Below are 18368 nucleotides of genomic sequence, written 5' to 3'. Positions count from 1 at the left end.
TTTACCTCTATTAAAAATTGTGCCCTGTAACTCATGTAAGATAGTAGTCCCACTGGTATCATCAGTTTTTAATGATAAAACTTTCTTAAAAAATTAAAAATGGATGGAACAAAACATTATGATGTCCGTGCCAATCATAGCTTTTCTAATTATTTAATTTTTTAAGAATGGGTCCTGATACTGACGGTCCCTCTTTGATCTTTCATGTAATGTTCCTATTTACATGAAAGGAGAAAACTGCCTGCAACTCATCATAAAGAGTGGATATGCACAAGACGTCAAAACATTAACCACTAGCTGAAGTGCCCGGCGGTGCCGAGGGTCTTTTGAGGGCATGTTGTTGTTGGAAGAGAGAGAGAGAGCGACTGGGGTGGGGGGGAGGAAGAGAGAGAGCGACTGGGGGGGGGAAGAGGGAGAGCGACTGGGGGGGAAGAGAGAGAGCGACTGGGGGGGGAAGAGAGAGAGCGACGGGGGGGGGAAGAGAGAGAGCGACTGGGGGGGAAGAGAGAGAGCGACTGGGGGGAAGAGAGAGAGCAACTGGGGGGAAGAGAGAGAGCGACTGCGGGGGAAGAGAGAGAGCGACTGGGGGGGAAGAGAGAGAGCGACTGGGGGGGAAGAGAGAGAGCGACTGGGGGGGAAGAGAGAGAGCGACTGGGGGGGAAGAGAGAGAGCGACTGGGGGGGAAGAGAGAGAGCGACTGGGGGGAAGAGAGAGAGCGACTGGGGGGGAAGAGAGAGCGCGACTGGGGGGAAGAGAGAGAGCGACTGGGGAGGAAGAGAGAGAGCGACTGGGGGGGAAGAGAGAGAGCGACTGGGGGGGAAGAGAGAGAGCAACTGGGGGGGAAGAAAGAGCGACTGGGGGGAAGAGAGGGAGCGACTGGGGGGGAAGAGAGGGTGCGACTGGGGGGAAAGAGAGGGAGCGACTGGGGGGGAAGAGAGAGAGCGACTGGGGGGGAAGAGAGAGAGCGACTGGGGGAAGAGAGAGAGCGACGGGGGAAGAGAGAGAGCGACGGGGGAAGAGAGAGAGCGACTGGGGGGGAAGAGAGAGAGCGACTGGGGGGAAGAGAGAGAGTGACGGGGGGGAAGAGAGAGAGCGACGGGGGGAAGAGAGAGAGCGACGGGGGGAAGAGAGAGAGTGACGGGGGGAAGAGAGAGAGCGACGGGGGAAGAGAGAGAGCGACGGGGGGGGAAGAGAGAGAGCGACGGGGGGAAGAGGGAGAGCGACGGCGGGGGAAGAGAGGGAGCAACTGGGGGGGAAGAGAGAGAGCGACTGGGGGGGGAAGAGAGAGAGCGACTGGGGGGGAAGAGAGGGAGCGACTGGGGGGGAAGAGTGTGGGGGGGGCAGGGGGTGTGTGGGGGGAGGGGGTGTGAGGGGGGGAAGGGGGAGTGGGGGTGTGGGGGGGAAGGGGGGTGGGGGGGAAGGGGGTGTGGGGGAAGGGGGTGTGGGGGAAGGGTGGGTGGGGTGTGGGGGGGGAAGGGGGGTGGGGGGGTGTGGAGGGCAAGGGGGGTGGGGGGTGGAAAGGGAGGGGGGAGATATACTTAAAGTACAGGAAACTTTGTGCTATCCGACTTGCCTTAAAACTGCCCTACTCTCCAGAGTTAATGTTGAGAGATACGGAGATTCTTATCTCCGTATTTGACAACAAACACTGTTGCTTAGCAACAGCTTCTAAACACTGGGTGTGGCTCTAAAGCTCTGCAGCTAAAGCTGTTGCTATAGCTACAGACCTTGCACAGCTTGACTGTTCAAAGGATGTTCCTGTACTAAGATGGCGCGCAGGCACTCTGTTACACACTGAATCAAAATGGCGTCACACTGAAACTTTTTGCCCTCCTTGACAAAGATGGCTGCCGTTAACCTGGGGCTGTCTGCAGAAGAAATTTCCTCAGCTGCAAACACAGGATCTTCAGATTATTATTCGGGGTTTGCGACCTACCCCAGTTGCTTATGAAGGCTCCCCACCTACTGACCCTGGGAATGGAGCTGAGGCAGCACACCCTCTCTCCTCTGCCAGTGTTTGTCTCTGTCTAGGCCGGGAGCCTGGGTCTAGAGTTGCACTGCTGGCAGTTGGAGAAGCCTAGGCCCTGGGCCTGGAAAAACGGTGAAAGGTAGGAGAATTATAGAGGTTAGAGAAAAGATTTACAAATTAATTAACTTTTTTTAAAACAATTTGTGTTTTAAAAGCAACTTTTTTTTTGCTGGAGATGTAGATTTGAAAAGAAACACGCAGAAAGCGGGAAAAAGAAATGAAAAGTTTAGAATCAAGATGGCGGCGACTCACCTCGGTTCAGAACAATAAGGCCCGCCCACACACGCACCGATTGGTCGACCGTCAGGTCACCAAAGCGTAGGATTGGTCAATTGTCCCATCACTCGACTGTAGGAGGGCCCACCCGCACGCGCCAGGAACCAGGCGTACGATTGGTCGACCTCAAGGTCACTCTGTCGCTAATGAGCGGATAATGAGATGCTAATGAGCGGAATGTTGAATGTTTTTTGGATACCGCGGGCGCAATTTTTGTCCGGCTGAAATGTAAATACGCTTAGGACGGTTCTGGAATCGTCAGCTTTCTTTCGACGTAACGCACGTGTAGGTACGCTCTATAACTTTCGAGTTAAATCAAGACAGACAGACAGACAGAAAGACAGACGGAATGACAGACAGAAGTATCCTTTTATATATATAGATACTATCCGTACACTCTTCCATCCATTACAATTATATGTAGAGAGAGGTATAAATTATGTTTAGTGTATTTGGACAAATGCCTTCCTTCTCCAGAAGAAGGTTTTCTTTTCTTTTTAATTACAGCTGAAGTACCTCTGGGGCATTTTACTTCGTTAAAGATGCTATCTCAATGCAAGTTGTTGAAGTGTCTCTAGGCCTCGTACACTATGCCGAGAGAGCAACATTCTCTGTTTTGTTTCTTATTGATGGGGGGTGGGGCATTGCTGTCTCATTTGGGTCTTGCCAGACTCTGGACAAGGTCTGTAAATGGGGAAACACGCAATATTGAATAACTAAGGAGATTTGTAATTCTAATGCCCATTAAAGGCCCAGTGGCCTTGCTTTCCCATGTCCGGTGTCCTGATTTTAGCCGGGCTGGTGAAGGGGTGGCATGTTGAATGAATGCTCAAGAGCAAGGAAATAAAACAGAAAACAGTTTAGCGCACTTTTTGGTGGTCATATGGAGTGGTAGAGGCAAAGGCCTGTAAGCAGATAACCTGCCTCTCCTCTTAGGTGAGGAACAATATAAAACGTGAGAAGATGGCAATTCACCTTGAAGAACTTTTGCTGTTATTCTATTTATGTGACCAATGAAATTAAAGCATGTTAAATATTCGCTCTACTCAAGCTGGCCAGGATATAGGTATCACACACAGTAGGCTGAAACTCAGAGAGTCATTGCACATGCACGTGCATTTACTTGGTGTCACATGTAACCTACATGCCTCATGTATACAGTCACATCAAATTAGAATACACAAGCGAGTATAACTTGAAGGTAGGTATTGGGAGCTTTTAATGTGCATCATGACACTGTGATGCCAATGACATGCAATGGGTGTTGTGTCAACTCCATCTGTGGCATACGTCTACTCTGCTGCCAGAATAGGTCTCATCAGAAGTGGTGTCGCTCGATCAGAGGAAGGTTTGCCATGTCAAATTGAAACTCCATTGGTGTAGATCTGGTGCAAAAATCATAGTATATAAAGGGTGCAAACTGATCAAAATTGATCAAATTTACCCATAACGTCTTGAACTGACTGTGAAATTCAAAACCTTTGCCTGGGTCGAGTTCAATGAAAATTATCTAAGTGCAGAAACAGCCAGATTTGTCGGTTAAAAAGAATCTCTATTAATGGCAACGGGTGGTGCACTATTTGGAATGGATCGGTGCACTTGAAAGGTTAATGAGAAGCAATGTTTTATGCTGGCTGTGTGCACAGTGTGACTTTGGTATTGTTTCCTGCTTCGCTTTTGCTGAGAGGTTTGGCAGACTTACTCCGATTAGAATCGATTAAATATGCTAAACTGAACATCAAAAATGCACATTTATATGGTGCCTTCAACATAGAAGGATGTACCAAATGCCAAATAGTGGAAAAATGCTGTCCCATATTGGGAGAGTTAGGAGAGATGACCAAAAGCTTGGTTGAAGAGATGGCTTTAAAGAAGGCTTTCAAAGAAGCAAAAAGAGGGAAAGAGTACCAGAGGGTACACCCAAGGTGGCTCTGCACAGTCAGAGGACTAAAGAACACAGATGGGAAAAAAGGAGATTGCAGAGGTAGCACGGGGCAAGGCCATGGAAGAATTTGAAGATAAGGATGATTTTAAATCCAATGCGCTAGGGGGCAGTGAGCCAGTGTAAATCTTAGCCCTTTCTCTACAAACCCAAATTGAAGTTTGCACTCCCATCCAGACAACATTAACCTGAATTTCTGTTTGCACTGAAAGCTTGTCCTGACACCACAAGATTCCATTATTTTGTGAACGAAATGGATGGCATTCTGTACAATTTCAGGCAAATAATGAACAGCAATCAACAGAGATAAACAACTTTCGGTATTACCTCCCAACAGCCAGACTAATGCAATGTTCTAAGAGCATCTGGATGAACAGAACTGGCTTGCGAACGGGTTAAACCATTTCAAACACTGAGGGCTAGATTTGGTTCCAATAATATTGACACCATGTTGCATTATTTTGGTTATCCAGTTAGCAAAGGATTCCCACATTGTACCAGTATGGAGGGGTGGCACTTGACTATCAACATTAGCGTGGGTCGACAGTGAACTTGACACATTTTGTATGGGCCTCAGAATGAAAACCAGCAATAACGTCCCTGCAGAGGGGTGGAGAGAGAGGTGCGGCGGGGGAGAGGCACTTGTGAATGATTGACCTCCACCCAATAAGGCAAGAATTGCAAGCAACTGCTTCCACTGAAGAACGGAAAAATAAATAGGAACAAACCACACACACACACACACACACATATCATTATTTAAAGTAACAAATCTGGAAAAACAGTAGCATTTACAGTAATTCCGTACCAGCAGAAACATTAAGAATTATTCTGAATATTGATTTGTGGCACCAAAAAATGCCCTTTGTGACAACAGCAGTTTGAACATTTAGCCCCCAATAGTTTTGCAGCAGTTGAACAATTAGCCATTCTGTCCTGAGCACTGCTCATATCCCACGACAATGTGCGACCATAGATTAATATCCTTGGTGAGGCAGATATATATCAATGTGATGTTGCACAGTGGCGGAAGCACATGCTACCCTTTGGATAGTGCTAAGGAGATTCCACACCCGTGAGCTCTTTATTAAAAGTAGTGGGCATTACGTAACAGGTGAAAGCCAACGCAGAGATAGGGAGAATGGAAAAAAAAGGAATCACCTTCAAAAAATCAACTAATCCAACAATAATTAATAATTGGTCACCAAAATCAGCTGCTGTCGTACCACCATTTAAGAGTGCAAGTAGCCCCTCGAAGAGTGATACTACAGCTGTCAATTGATTCTACGTCACATTATCCCAAGAGATTTTTGTAGTTGCCTTCCAGCAGACATTTTACCCAAACTACATCAGCTTGACAGAGAGGCGTTGGTTCTGATCACAGATCAGAGCCGAGTAGTGCAGAGCCGCGTCATAATTCATCTCGAGAGGCTGTGTCGATGGGGGCTTGGGGCTGCAGTGCCTCTGTGTTCTGAGCTTCGGTCCCGATGTCTCCCTGCTTCTTAGTTTTACCGGATAATTTGCGGTTCCAGTCCGTTGATATGTCATCATTGTCCCAGATTACAGAGGTTTCAGTATCACTGAGATAGCCTGGTTCTCCAGTGTAGTGCGTCGGGTAAATCAGCAGTGGCTGTGCTGAAAAGGCTTTTAAATCGCGAGGGTCGTAGAACGTCATATAATCCTCTCTGTTAAAAAATGTAATGAATAATTATGATTACCAAAATTATATTTGATATGCTACATTTTCCATTACTGACTGGCATAAATCTACCTCACAGGGCTTGAAGTCTCATCAGTGTCAGTAGAAGCCTCTTAACTCTAGGCTCATTTGCTGACCAGACTATTAAATTAATGGAATAAATTTAATAGGAAAATGCACAAAGGGAATGCACTTTGAGGTCAGATGGAGCACTGGTTAGATATAGGGTAAAGTTCCCTCTACTCTGTCCAAAAGTAAAGAAAAGTAAAGAAAGAAATTTATATGGCGCCTTTCACAACCTCAGGACATCCCAAAGCACTTTACAGCCAATGGAGTACTTTTGAAGGGTAGTCATTGTTGCATTGTAAGAAACGTGGCAGTCAAATTGTGCACAGCAAGGTCCTACAAACAGCAATGTGATAATGACCAGATGCTATCTGAGGGATAAAGATTGGCTAGGACACCGGGGAGAACTCCCCTGCTCTTCTTTGAATAGTGCCATGGAACTTTTTACATCCACCTGAGAGGACAGAAGGAGCATTGTTTTAACGTCTCATCTAGAAAACGCCATCTCAGACAGTGCAGCACTCCCTCAGCACTGCACTGGTCAGCCTAGATTATGTGCTCAAGTCCCTAACAATGTGCCTTAAAATCAGTCTCAGAAGAGCATGCTCCAATGGGCCAAGGTGACATTTCTTTTGTCCACACCATCAATTACTGTGGCATCTGAGTGATTCTACCAATTTAATGCAAATTATATTATGGGGGCAGTTTTGTGTTACAGATTATAACCTCCTACCACCTGGATTGGGCCTTCAAAAATTTAATTCAAAAAGGGGCTTGTGGTGAAAGGATAGTGGTTGACCCAGAACACCGCCACACCCCTCTTTAAAAAAAATCTTCATTTAGTCCCATTTTACTTTAGGTTCTCTGCACTTTTTCCAAACCTTTTTCACCATGCTTGTGCTTTACAAATGGATCCTGGCGCTACCAATTATGGAGTCATAGTGAAACTACATAAAGAAAGACTTGCATTTATATAGCGTCTTTCACAACCTCAGAATATCCCAACTCTGTTGGACGGAGTATCAATCAGGAAATAGTTGAGGCTTGTAATAAGGGAACATCTATAATTATGGGGGATTTTAACTATCATATTAATTGGACAAATCAAATTGGGCAGGGCTGCCTTGAGGATGAGTTCATTGAGTGTATTAGGGATGGGTTTCTTGAGCAGTATGTAACTGAACCGACCAGGGGGCAAGCAACCTTAGATCTGGTCCTGTGTAACGAGACAGGATTAATTAAAAATGTCCTAGTAAAAGATCCCCTTGGAATGAGTGACCATAACATGGTTGAATTCCATATTCAATTAGAGGGTGAGAAGGTTGGATCTCAAACAAGCGTGCTAAGCTTGAATAAAGGAGACTATGAAGGTATGAGAGCGGAATTGAGTAAAGTGGATTGGGAAAATAGATTAAAGGGTAAGACGATACATGATCAGTGGTGTACATTTAAGGAGTTATTTTACAACTTCCAAAAAAAGTATATTCCACTGAGAAGAAAAGGGTGTAAAAGAAAAGACAGCCATCCGTGGCTAAGTAAAGAAATTAAGGATAGTATTCGACTAAAAACAAGGGCATATAAGGTAGCCAAATCTAGTGGGAGGATAGAGGATTGGGAAAACTTTAAAAGACAGCAAAAAATAACAAAAAGATTGATTAAGAAAGGGAAGATAGATTATGAAAGTAAATTAGCAAAAAATATAAAAACAGATAGTAAGAGTTTTTATAGTTATATAAAAAGAAAAAGGGTGGCTAAAGTAAATGTTGGTCCCTTAGAGGATGAGACCGGGAAATTAATGGTGGGAAATATGGAGATGGCAAAAACACTGAATGAATATTTTATATCAGTCTTTACAGTAGAAGACACTAAGAATATCCCAACGCTGGGCAAACAGGGGGCTAAAGGGGGGGAGGAGCTAAACACGATCAAAATCACTAAGGAAGTGGTACTCGGTAAAATAATGGGACTCAAGGCGGATAAATCACCTGGACCTGATGGCTTACATCCTAGGGTCTTGAGGGAAGTGACGGTAGGGATTGTGGATACATTGGTAATAATTTTCCAAAACTCCTTGGACTCGGCAAAGGTCCCGGCAGGCTGGAAAACTGCTAATGTAACACCCTTATTTAAAAAGGGCAGTAGACAGAAGGCTGGAAACTACAGACTGGTTAGCCTAACATCTGTGGTAGATAAAATTTTGGAGTCCATTATTAAGGAGACAGTAACAGGACATTTGGATAATCACAATTTAATAGGACAAAGTCAGCATGGTTTTATGAAGAGGAAGTCATGTTTGACAAATTTGCTGGAGTTCTTTGAGGAAGTAACATATAGGGTGGATAAAGGGGAACCAGTGGGCATAGTGGCCTAGAAATTCAGTTGCGTTCGCCAGCCGTTAGCGCCATAAGAGGAGTAGATCTCGAGCGCTAGGCACTTAGTGGCCGGGCGCAGAACGATCTGCGCCTACGCCCAACTTCAGTAGACATTTAGCGCCGGCGCAAAGTGTTTGTGCGCGCTCAGCTGCGCGCGCAACTTATGACGTCATTTCGTCGTGCAACGCCGTTTGTGTGCCCCAAACCGGAACTTCAGTGGCGCCCGCCCAATGTGGGCGTGGCGCTGTTAAGAACTGTGAAGTGGAATGCAGCAGAGGCACTGCGGGCCTCGGGGAGCGCTAACTAAAGGGCACTTAGACTGAACTATAAAGGCCAGCCATTTTGCTGCAATGACTTTAGTGCTACGGATTTCTGGACAGAGACCAAGGAAGAGACCTTACTGATTTGGGCCAACATAGGAGAGGTATTTTTGGCTTCTGGCCAGTGCTTGGAAATTTGACTCATTGTGATTTCACTGTTTGCAAGTATATTATGGGGGCTGCATGGGGTTCCAACCCTCAGTTCCAGCATTATGTGCGAAGGGCTCGCAGATGCTGTGTGAGAGGGGCAGCCATGCCTAGACGCAGAGGGGCCATCAGGCGTCGGCAACGTAGGCCTTACCCACTCAGGGAATACCGCCAGCAGGAGTCCTATCTCACCATGACTGCCGCGCAGTGTGTTAAGAGGCTGCGCTTCAGAAGGGAGGTGGTTGCAGAGATCTGCCAGCTGCTTCACAGAGATCTGCGTCCACAGCTGATGTGCAGGACGTCTCTGTCGGTGGAAGTGAAGGTCACGGTGGCTCTGAACTTTTATGCAAGCGGCTCCTTCCAAGCTGCTGCTGGGGACATAGCTAACATCTCCCAGTTCGCCGTGCATCGCTGCATCCGGCAGGTCACCGATGCCCTTTTCACAAGGAGACACCAATTCATCTCCTTCCCCATGACCCGAGAGAGGCAGGAGCAGCGTGCAGTCGGATTTGCGAGGATCGCCGACTTCCCCATGGTGCAGGGCGCCATTGACTGCACGCATGTGGCTTTGCGGGCACCTATCGACAATGCTGAGGATTACCCCAACCGGAAGGGCTACCATTCCCTAAATGTACAGCTGGTGTGTGACCACAGGCAGCGCATCCTAGCTGTCAATGCCCGCTTTCCAGGCAGCAGCCACGATGCATTTATCCTGCGCCAGACTACTGTGGCTGACATGTTCCAGGCACAGCCTCCCCCAAGAGGATGGCTTATCGGGGACAAAGGCTATCCTTTGTGTACATGGCTCATGACCCCGCTCCGCACGCCCAGGACCCCTGCTGAGGAGGCATACAACGAAAGCCATCAAGCCACAAGGAACATCATAGAGCAAACGATTGGCGTCCTCAAGCAACGGTTCCACTGCCTGGATCGCTCCGGCGGATCTCTGCAGTATTCGCCGGATAGAGTCTCCCAGTTCATCGTCGTTTGCTGCATGCTGCACAACCTGGCTATCCGCAGGACTCAGGCACTGCCACCTCACGTTGGACCACCACCTCAGGAGGATGAGCAGGAGGACCATGAGGAGGAGGAGGAGGAGGAGGAGGAGTACCAGCCCAGGAGGGAGCCACAAGGTCCAAGGGCCGTCCGTCGGCGGCTTATTGAACGACACTTCTAGGCCCCCTGTCAGGGAATGGCTTGTGGCAATGAAGGCACATGAATGCAGCCGCTCCGCAAGCCCTCAGCCGGTTAACGCAACAACCACTTGAAACATCACACATGGACAAGCTGAATAAAGAAAAACCTTTATTGAACAAACTCAGGGCCCTTCCCACATGAAACCCAAAAACACACAACACCCCCAAAAAACAGTCAAAAACATCTCACTCCCACACCCTGGGGAGGAATAACAAAACTTGTCCATCCAAATGGCCTTCATCCTCGGCCTTACCAAAAGAACCCCCCCCATAGACAGCACAAGCACCCCCATATAAAAACACATTTGCCTTCATCCTCGGCCTTACCAAAAGAACCCCCCCATAGACAGCACAAGCACCCCCATATAAAAAAACATTTGCCTTCATCCTCGGCCTTACCAAAAGAACCCCCCCCATAGACAGCACAAGCACCCCCATATAAAAAAACATTTCCCAACACACTCTACTTTGTGTGCCGAGAGGGCGAGTCCTTGACCAGCCTTTTCTGGCCCCTGGCTGACCTGCTGCTCCGCCTCAATCTGGGCCCTGTGGGTGTTGCAAGGCTGGGGGAAGGCTCCTGAGGGGCACATTGCGTGACGGCAGATGCCCTTGGGGGTCGGCCTAGACGAGCTCTGGCCCTCGAGGGGCTGGCTGCTGACTGCTGCAGCTGTGGCTGGGCAGCATCAGTCTCTCCAGCAGCTCGTCGCAGCTTTGCTGGGGGAGTGGCAGTGGCGGCTGCAGCAATGGGGGCAAGCTGGCTGATGCCAGGCGCTCGCTGGTCGCCAGAGACACTGGCACTCGGCTGGGCTGGCACTGCAGCAAGCGCAGCAATCTGGTGAAGGCCAGACCGCTGTGCTGCAGCAGCGCGGCGGATGCCCTGGCGATGCCTGCGTGACACAGTGAGTGTGGCAGCAGTGAGTGCCCGTACTGCCCTGGTCTGTGCCCGCATCAGACCAGCCAGTGACTGCACGGCACCACTGATCAACTGTCCACTCGCTGCCTGTGCTGCCCTGAAGTCGTCCCGACTCGCGTCCTGTGCTGCCCTGAATTCGGCCCGACTCGCGTCCTGTGATGCCCCGAATTCGGCCCGACTCGCGTCCTGTGATGCCCCGAATTGTGCCCGACTCGCGTCCTGTGATGCCCCGAATTGTGCCCGACTCGCGTCCTGTGATGCCCCGAATTGTTCGAGACCCCTGGCCTGTGCTGCCGCGAGTTGTTCGAAACCGCTGGCCTGTGAGGCCCCGAAATCGGACACACTATGAGCCAGGGTGTGGCAGCAGACCAAGTCGACCCTTCCCCCTTTAAGAGCTGGCCGGCGCCAGGGTGTTTGCTGTCAATCAAAACATGACCGCACCTGCGCTGCGCCCGGCCTCGGCGGTATCAGTCTGCACCGCCGGCTTAGCGCCTAAAGATAGCCGTGCAACGCCAGTTTTAGCGCTCGAGCAAACTCCTTGGCCAAAGCTACTGAATATCGGCGAAGTGGCCTCCACTTTCCGGCGGGCGCAAACTTTAGCGGCCGCCCGACTTTACCGCCCCAAAAGTGGCTATACTGAATTTCTAGGCCAGTGTATTTAGACTTCCAAAAGGCATTTGACAAGGTGCCACACAAAAGATTATTGCTTAAGATAAAAAATCACGGGATTGGGGGTAATATTCTGGCATGGATAGAGGATTGGCTATCTAACAGAAGGCAGAGAGTTGGGATAAATGGTTCATTCTCAGACTGGCAATCAGTAACTAGTGGTGTTCTGCAGGGGTCAGTGCTGGGTCCCCAACTCTTTACAATCTATATTAACGATTTGGAGGAGGGGACCGAGTGTAACATATCAAAGTTTGCAGATGATACTAAGATGGGAGGGAAAGTAGTGAGTGAGGAGGACATAAAAAACCTGCAAGGGGACATAGACAGGCTAAGTAAGTGGGCAGAGATTTGGCAGATGGAATACAATACTGGAAAGTGTGAGGTTATGCACTTTGGCAGGAAAAATCGTAGAGCAAGTTATTATCTTAATGGCAAGAAACTGGAAAGTACTGAAGTACAAAGGGATCTGGGGGTCCTGGTGCACGAAACTCAAAAGGTTAGTATGCAGGTGCAGCAAGTGATTAAGAAGGCCAATGGAATGTTGGCTTTCATTGCTAGGGGGATAGAATATAAAAATAGGGAGGTATTGCTTCAGTTGTACAAGGTATTGGTGAGACCGCACCTGGAATACTGCATACAGTTTTGGTGTCCATACTTAAGAAAAGACATACTTGCTCTCGAGTCAGTACAAAGAAGGTTCACTCGGTTAATCCCGGGGATGAGGGGATGGACATATGAGGAGAGGTTGAGTAGATTGGGACTCTACTCATTGGAGTTCAGAAGAATGAGAGGCGATCTTATTGAAACATATAAGATTGTGAAGGGTTGGATCGGGTGGATGCGGGGAGGATGTTCCCGATGATGGGTGAAACTAGAACTAGGGGGCATAGTCTTAGAATAAGGGGCTGCTCTTTCAAAACTGAGATGAGGAGGAACTACTTCACTCAGAGGGTGGTAGGTCCATGGAATATGCTGCCCCAAAAAGCTGTCGAAGCTACATCATTACATAAATTTAAAACAGAAATAGACAGTTTCCTAGAAGTAAAGGGAATTAAGGGTTACGGGGAGCGGGCAGGAATTTGGACATGAGACTAGGTTCGGATCGGTCATGGCCCTGTGGGTAGCAGAGCGGGCCCAGGGGCCGTGTAGCCTGATCCTGCTCCTATTTCGTGTGTCTAATTCTGTTAGATTCAGGAGATGGTTCTGTGATAGTGGATTGGCGGTTAGGATCAGATCAGCCATGATCTTATTGAATGGCGGAGCAGGCTTGAGGGGCCGATTGGCCTACTCCTGCTCCTATTTCTTATGTTCTTATGTTCTTATGTAAACACTGATGTAAGAAAAAGGAGACTTACCATCAAGTAACTTTAAAGTAAGCTTTAAGTAACTTATAAACACACTATATACACAAGAGAGGTCTTTACCATGCCTCTGGTAGAAGCCTCTTACAATACTGAACAGACCAGTATTTATACCAGTCCAACAGGAAGTGACATATGACAGGAAGTGAGGTATGTACACAGTTCATAGTTCATAGTTCACAGGAAGTGATGACATAACTTCCCGGAAGTTATCATTTTTATCACATTCTTCCCTCCTGCAGGATTCGGAGGCTGTGGTCTACCTTTTGGTCCGCAGCCGCCGAACAAGGAAGAGTCGCACCCGTTTGGATTCCCATCGTAGAGGGTCGCTGGTCCGCTTACATGCGGTTGGCCATTGGTCAGAGTCTGTGTGGCCTGGATTGCCCTGTGAAGGGTCGGGGAGATCATGGCTTCGAGTACGAGCCCCAATAGGTTCAAAGTCGGACTGCCTCTGTTCAGAGGGAGGTGCAGAGCTGGTCTGTGGCGGATCAGTACTTTCATGCGCGGTACTGGGAGGGTCGCAACCTTGAGCACGGGGTTCTACCGGCACCAAGCTAGTTGGTGTCCGATCAGGATCCTGGAGAGGGGTACCCGATAGGTCCCAAGAGTTTCCTGGTGAAATGCCATCACCCGATGTCCCACTAGGTCCTGGTGGGCAGGGAGCCAGATCCCGTAATGATACGGTAGATTCTCGGCCGTTGGAATATCGTATGTTTGCATAGGTGGGGTTGGCATCGGTTAGTTCGACCTCGTCTACAAGAGGGTCATTTTTAGACGTCCGAACGTATCTTCGGAGTAATACAGGTCCAGGAGTAGTTAGCCATGACGGGAGTGATGTCCCATGAGATGAGCGACGCTGGAATCCAAAGAACCGCTCATGAGGTGTAGTATTTGTGGCTGTAGAAAGCAGGGACCGTATAGAGTGCAATGCATCCGGAAGCACTGTTTCCCATTGCTGGTCTGGTAGGCCCCGAGATCTTAAAGCGAGACGTACGGAATTCCAGATGATACCGTTATACCTCTCTACCTGCCCATTTCCGATGGGATGGTATGGTGTTGTTTTGCTTGTAGCAATTCCCCGTTCTGAGAGGTAGTCCTTGAGTTCCCTTGACATAAAGGATGGACCCCAATCTGAGTGAATATAAGCCGGCATGCCACAGAGAGAAAATACCTGCTCAAGGCAGCAGATTACTGTGGACGCCAGCATATTGGAGCAGGGGAAGGCAAACGGAAAACGTGAATATTCGTCGATCATGGTGAGCAAATATGTGTTCCGAGTTGAAGAGGGCACTGGGCCCGTAAAATCGATGCTAAGTCGTTGCATCGGTTGGGTTGCATGTATGAGTATACCATCTGAGGGGCGGAAGAACTGAGGTTTTAATTCCGCACAAAGCCGGCATTCTGGGCATATTTTCTTTACATCTCCAGTGGAAAAAGGGAGATTCCGTGATCGTACGAAATGTAGCATGCGCGTAACGCCAGGATGACACAAACCATTGTGGACATCCATGAGAGTGGAGGATGACATAATGGAGCAGAATGCCCGTGTGAGGGTGTCCGGGGCCACATTCTCCTTGCCAGGCTGATAGAGAATGGTATAACCAAAAGAGGCCAGTTCCATCCTCCAAAGTTGTATTTTATTATTCTTAATTTTGGTTCGTTTTCGATTATCGAGCATGAAGGCGACTGATCGTTGGTCCGTGATCAATGTAAAGTGCTGGCGAGCTAGAAAATGGTTCCACTTCCGTACTGCCTCTATGATGGCTGTGGCTTCTTTCTCAACCGGAGGATAATGTAGCTCGGCACCTTGTAAGGTCCTGGACATAAATGCTGCAGGACGACCTTCCTGATTCAGAGTAGCCGAGATCGCCACCTCCGAGGCATCACATTCAACCACGAAAGGGAGATTCTCATCAATGGAGTGAAGAGCCGCTTTCTCCAACTGTTTTTTGAGAAGGTTAAAGGCTGCAACAGCCGCTGTTCCCAGTGGAAATGATCTAGCATGCAGCAAGGGTTGGATTTTGTCCGAAAAATGAGGAATCCATTTAGTGTAGTATGCAAACAGACCGAGAGCCCGACGTAAAGAAGCCGGATTCTTAGGTGACGGGAGCTCTTGGAGCGGGCGAAGTCTTTCTGGGTCTGGCTTAATGATACCATTGCCTACGCAGTAGCCAAGGATGTTGATGGTCGGTTGCGACTCAACAGATTTGGATTCATTCAGGGTCAAATTACGGCGATGGAGGGCATCCCGAAATTTTTGGAGGTTGGAGTCGTGTTCCTGTTGATCGTGACCTGCAATGGTAATGTTATCAAGATAGGGAAAAGTGTCCCTTAGGTTTTCCTGCTTAACCAGGCCATCCATTGCCCGTTGAAAGACAGCCACTCCATTAGTAACCCCGAATGGGAGGCGACAAAATTGGTACAGCCGTCCATTAGCCTCAAAGGCTGTGTACTGCTTATCTGAGACCTTCAAGGGTAACTGATGATAGGCACTTTTTAAATCGTAAGTTGAGAACACTTTGTATTCGGCCAGTTTATTAACCATATCATCAATGCGTGGCAATGGGTAGGCGTCCAAGTCAGTATATTGATTGATGGTTTGCGAATAATCGATGCATAGTCGCTGTTTGTGAGGTTTTAGAGGGTTCTTGACAATGACGACTTGAGCCCGCCAGGGCGACGAACATGGTTCAATGATATCCTCTGCTAGAAGTCGAGAGATTTCAGCCGCAATAAAAGATTGGTCTTCCTGATTAAAGCGCCGCGATTTCGTTATTATCGGTTTGCATTGAGGCGGAATACTGGCAAATAATGAGGGTTCATCAAGTGAAGCTGCTGATAATGCACAAAGTGGTAATTTAGACGGTATATTAGAAATAGTAAGTCCGGGTTTGGATCCACCAAACTCAATGGTGAGTTTCTTATGCTGTTTTTGGAAGTCCAGCCCTAAGAGGAGATCACTACATAAGTCCTTGAGCACCGAAAGTCGGGTGGAGGGATACATACGACCATGAAGTGTCATATCAACAACACAAAAGCCGGAGATTCTGGTATTAAGTGATGACTGGGCCATCGCAATTGCCTGGTCCGATGGGAAGACATGTAGTTTCAATTTCGCAACAATCTGTTCCTTAATGAAACTATCAGTACTTCCTGAGTCAATTAAGGCATCTAAGGTATGCCCTTTAATTGAAATTTTTGTGGCTGCATGAGACAGGTTCTGTGGGCAAGCAGCTGTAATTGGTGTCATTGCACAGAGAGTGGCTAAAACTCTCGGTGTGCTTCTTCGGGAGAGAGCTCGAGAGGAAGCTTGATAGGTCCTAGCTGGAGCATCTTGATAGGCCCTAATTGGGGCAGTTCGGTAGGCCTTAGCTGGATTGGCCCTCGTAGAGGCCCTTGATAGGCAAACTTTAGCAAAGTGTCCTTTTTTCCCACAATAACTGCAGATTGTATTGCGAGCAGGGCAGGTTTTCCTAGGGTGAAAAGCATCTCCACAAAAGAAGCATTCCTTCCTAGATTGCCAAGAGGCTGCTAAAGTGGGGTCGTCCTCCTCTTTTTCATCAGAATTATCAGAATTAGATTCCCCCATGATAGGGTTCACCTGAGACCGCTTGAATTGTCTGGTTGCAGCTACAGCAGCAGATCGAGATCTGGGCAGCTGATAGACGTCTGCATTTCTCTTTGCCAAATCCAGTGAACAAGCTAGGTCAAAAGCTTTTTGTAGCTCAAGTGTTTTACTTTCTAGTAGACGCTGGCGTATAAATGGAGAGGCAATCCCGCAGATGAAAGCATCACGAATCATTTCTTGGCGGTACAGCTCAGCTGAGGCTGCCTGAAAGTTACAATCTACGCTGAGCCTGCGAAGTTCTTGCAGGAATTCGTCAATTGATTCCCCTGGCCCTTGTCGGGCTGTGGCCAGTAGATGTCTAGCATAGACCTCATTTGGGGTCTTCGCATACAGTTTCTTAAGTGCCCGAATCACCTCTTCGTAATTATCCCATTCATCAACATATTCGAACACTTTTGGGGTCACATAATTGACAAGTATCTTCAATTTAGCAGGAGCATCCGCTTTACATTCATCCAGAAAATTCTCAAAAGTACGATACCAATGCTTCCATACCCTGCCAGCTGCTGGTGTATTCGGGTCCAAGTCCAGACGAATAGGTCTAAGGATTTTCTCCATGATGGGTGGTTCCCTGGATCCTTAACTTCCGAGTTTGTCTGAAGGTCTAGTATTTGTCAGTGTAAATATTAAGTTACTTAAATTGATGTAAGAAAAAGGAGACTTACCATCAAGTAACTTTAAAGTAAGCTTTAAGTAACTTATAAACACACTATATACACAAGAGAGGTCTTTACCATGCCTCTGGTAGAAGCCTCTTACAATACTGAACAGACCAGTATTTATACCAGTCCAACAGGAAGTGACATATGACAGGAAGTGAGGTATGTACACAGTTCATAGTTCATAGTTCACAGGAAGTGATGACATAACTTCCCGGAAGTTATCATTTTTATCACAAACACCATAGCCAATTTGTGCATGGCAAGGTCCCACAAACAGCAATGTGATAATGACCAGATAGTTTGTTTTACTGATATTCGTTGAGGGGTAAATATTGGCGAATTCCCCTGCTCTTCTTTTATGGGATCTTTCACATCCACCCGAGAAAACAGATGGGATTATGTGCTCAAGTCTCTGGAGTGGGAGGTCTAAGAGCGTTAAAAAAACAAGCCTGAAGGCTTTGTGTCTTAATGCGAGGAGCATTTGTAATAAGGTGGATGAATTGGCTGCGCAAATAGAGGTAAACGAATATGATTTGGTTGGGATTACGGAAACGTGGCTCAAGGATGGCCAAGACTGGGAACTCAACATCCAGGGGTATTCGATATTCAGGAAAGATAGGCAAAAAGGAAAGGGAGGAGGGGTAGCATTACTGGTTAAAGAAGGGATTAACACAATTGTAATGAAGGATGATGTGGAATCTGTATGGGTAGAATTGAGAAATACTAAGGGGAAAAAAACATTAGTGGGAGTGGTATATAGACCTCCAAACAGTAAGACAGAGGTTGGGGATGGCATTAAAAGGGAAATTAAAGAAGCGTGCAATAACGGCACAGCAGTCATCATGGGTGACTTTAATCTACGTATAGGTTGGGCTAACCAAATTAGTAACAATACTGTGGAGGAGGAATTCCTGGAGTGTTTACGGGATGGTTTCCTGGACCAAAATGTCGAGGAACCAGCCAGAGATCAGGTCATCTTAGACTGGGTATTATGTAACGAGAAAGGATTAATTAGCAATCTTGTTGTACGAGGCCCCTTGGGTCGGAGCGATCATAATATGATCGAATTCTTCATTAAGATGGAGAAT

General features: G+C 47.6%; 1 protein-coding gene across 1 annotated transcript in view; it reads right to left on the bottom strand.

The window, feature by feature from the left end:
• Positions 1–4576: 4576 nt before the first annotated feature.
• The window catches only part of LOC147121821 (procollagen galactosyltransferase 2-like), a 159743-nt gene continuing 145951 nt past the window's right edge, over positions 4577–18368 (bottom strand). Inside the window, exon 11 of the mRNA XM_085978005.1 lies at positions 4577–5932. Within this exon, the coding sequence (XP_085834131.1) occupies positions 5659–5932 (274 nt within the window). The 3' untranslated portion in view covers positions 4577–5658. The remainder of the gene's footprint in view (positions 5933–18368) is intronic.

This window comes from Somniosus microcephalus, chromosome 3, assembly GCF_052327205.1.
Source record: "Somniosus microcephalus isolate GS21.2 chromosome 3, FLI_Smic_1.0, whole genome shotgun sequence".
Classification (NCBI taxonomy): domain Eukaryota; kingdom Metazoa; phylum Chordata; class Chondrichthyes; order Squaliformes; family Somniosidae; genus Somniosus; species Somniosus microcephalus.
Note: the sequence above shows the minus strand (reverse complement) of the source record. Positions and strands in the feature narration are given on the sequence as shown.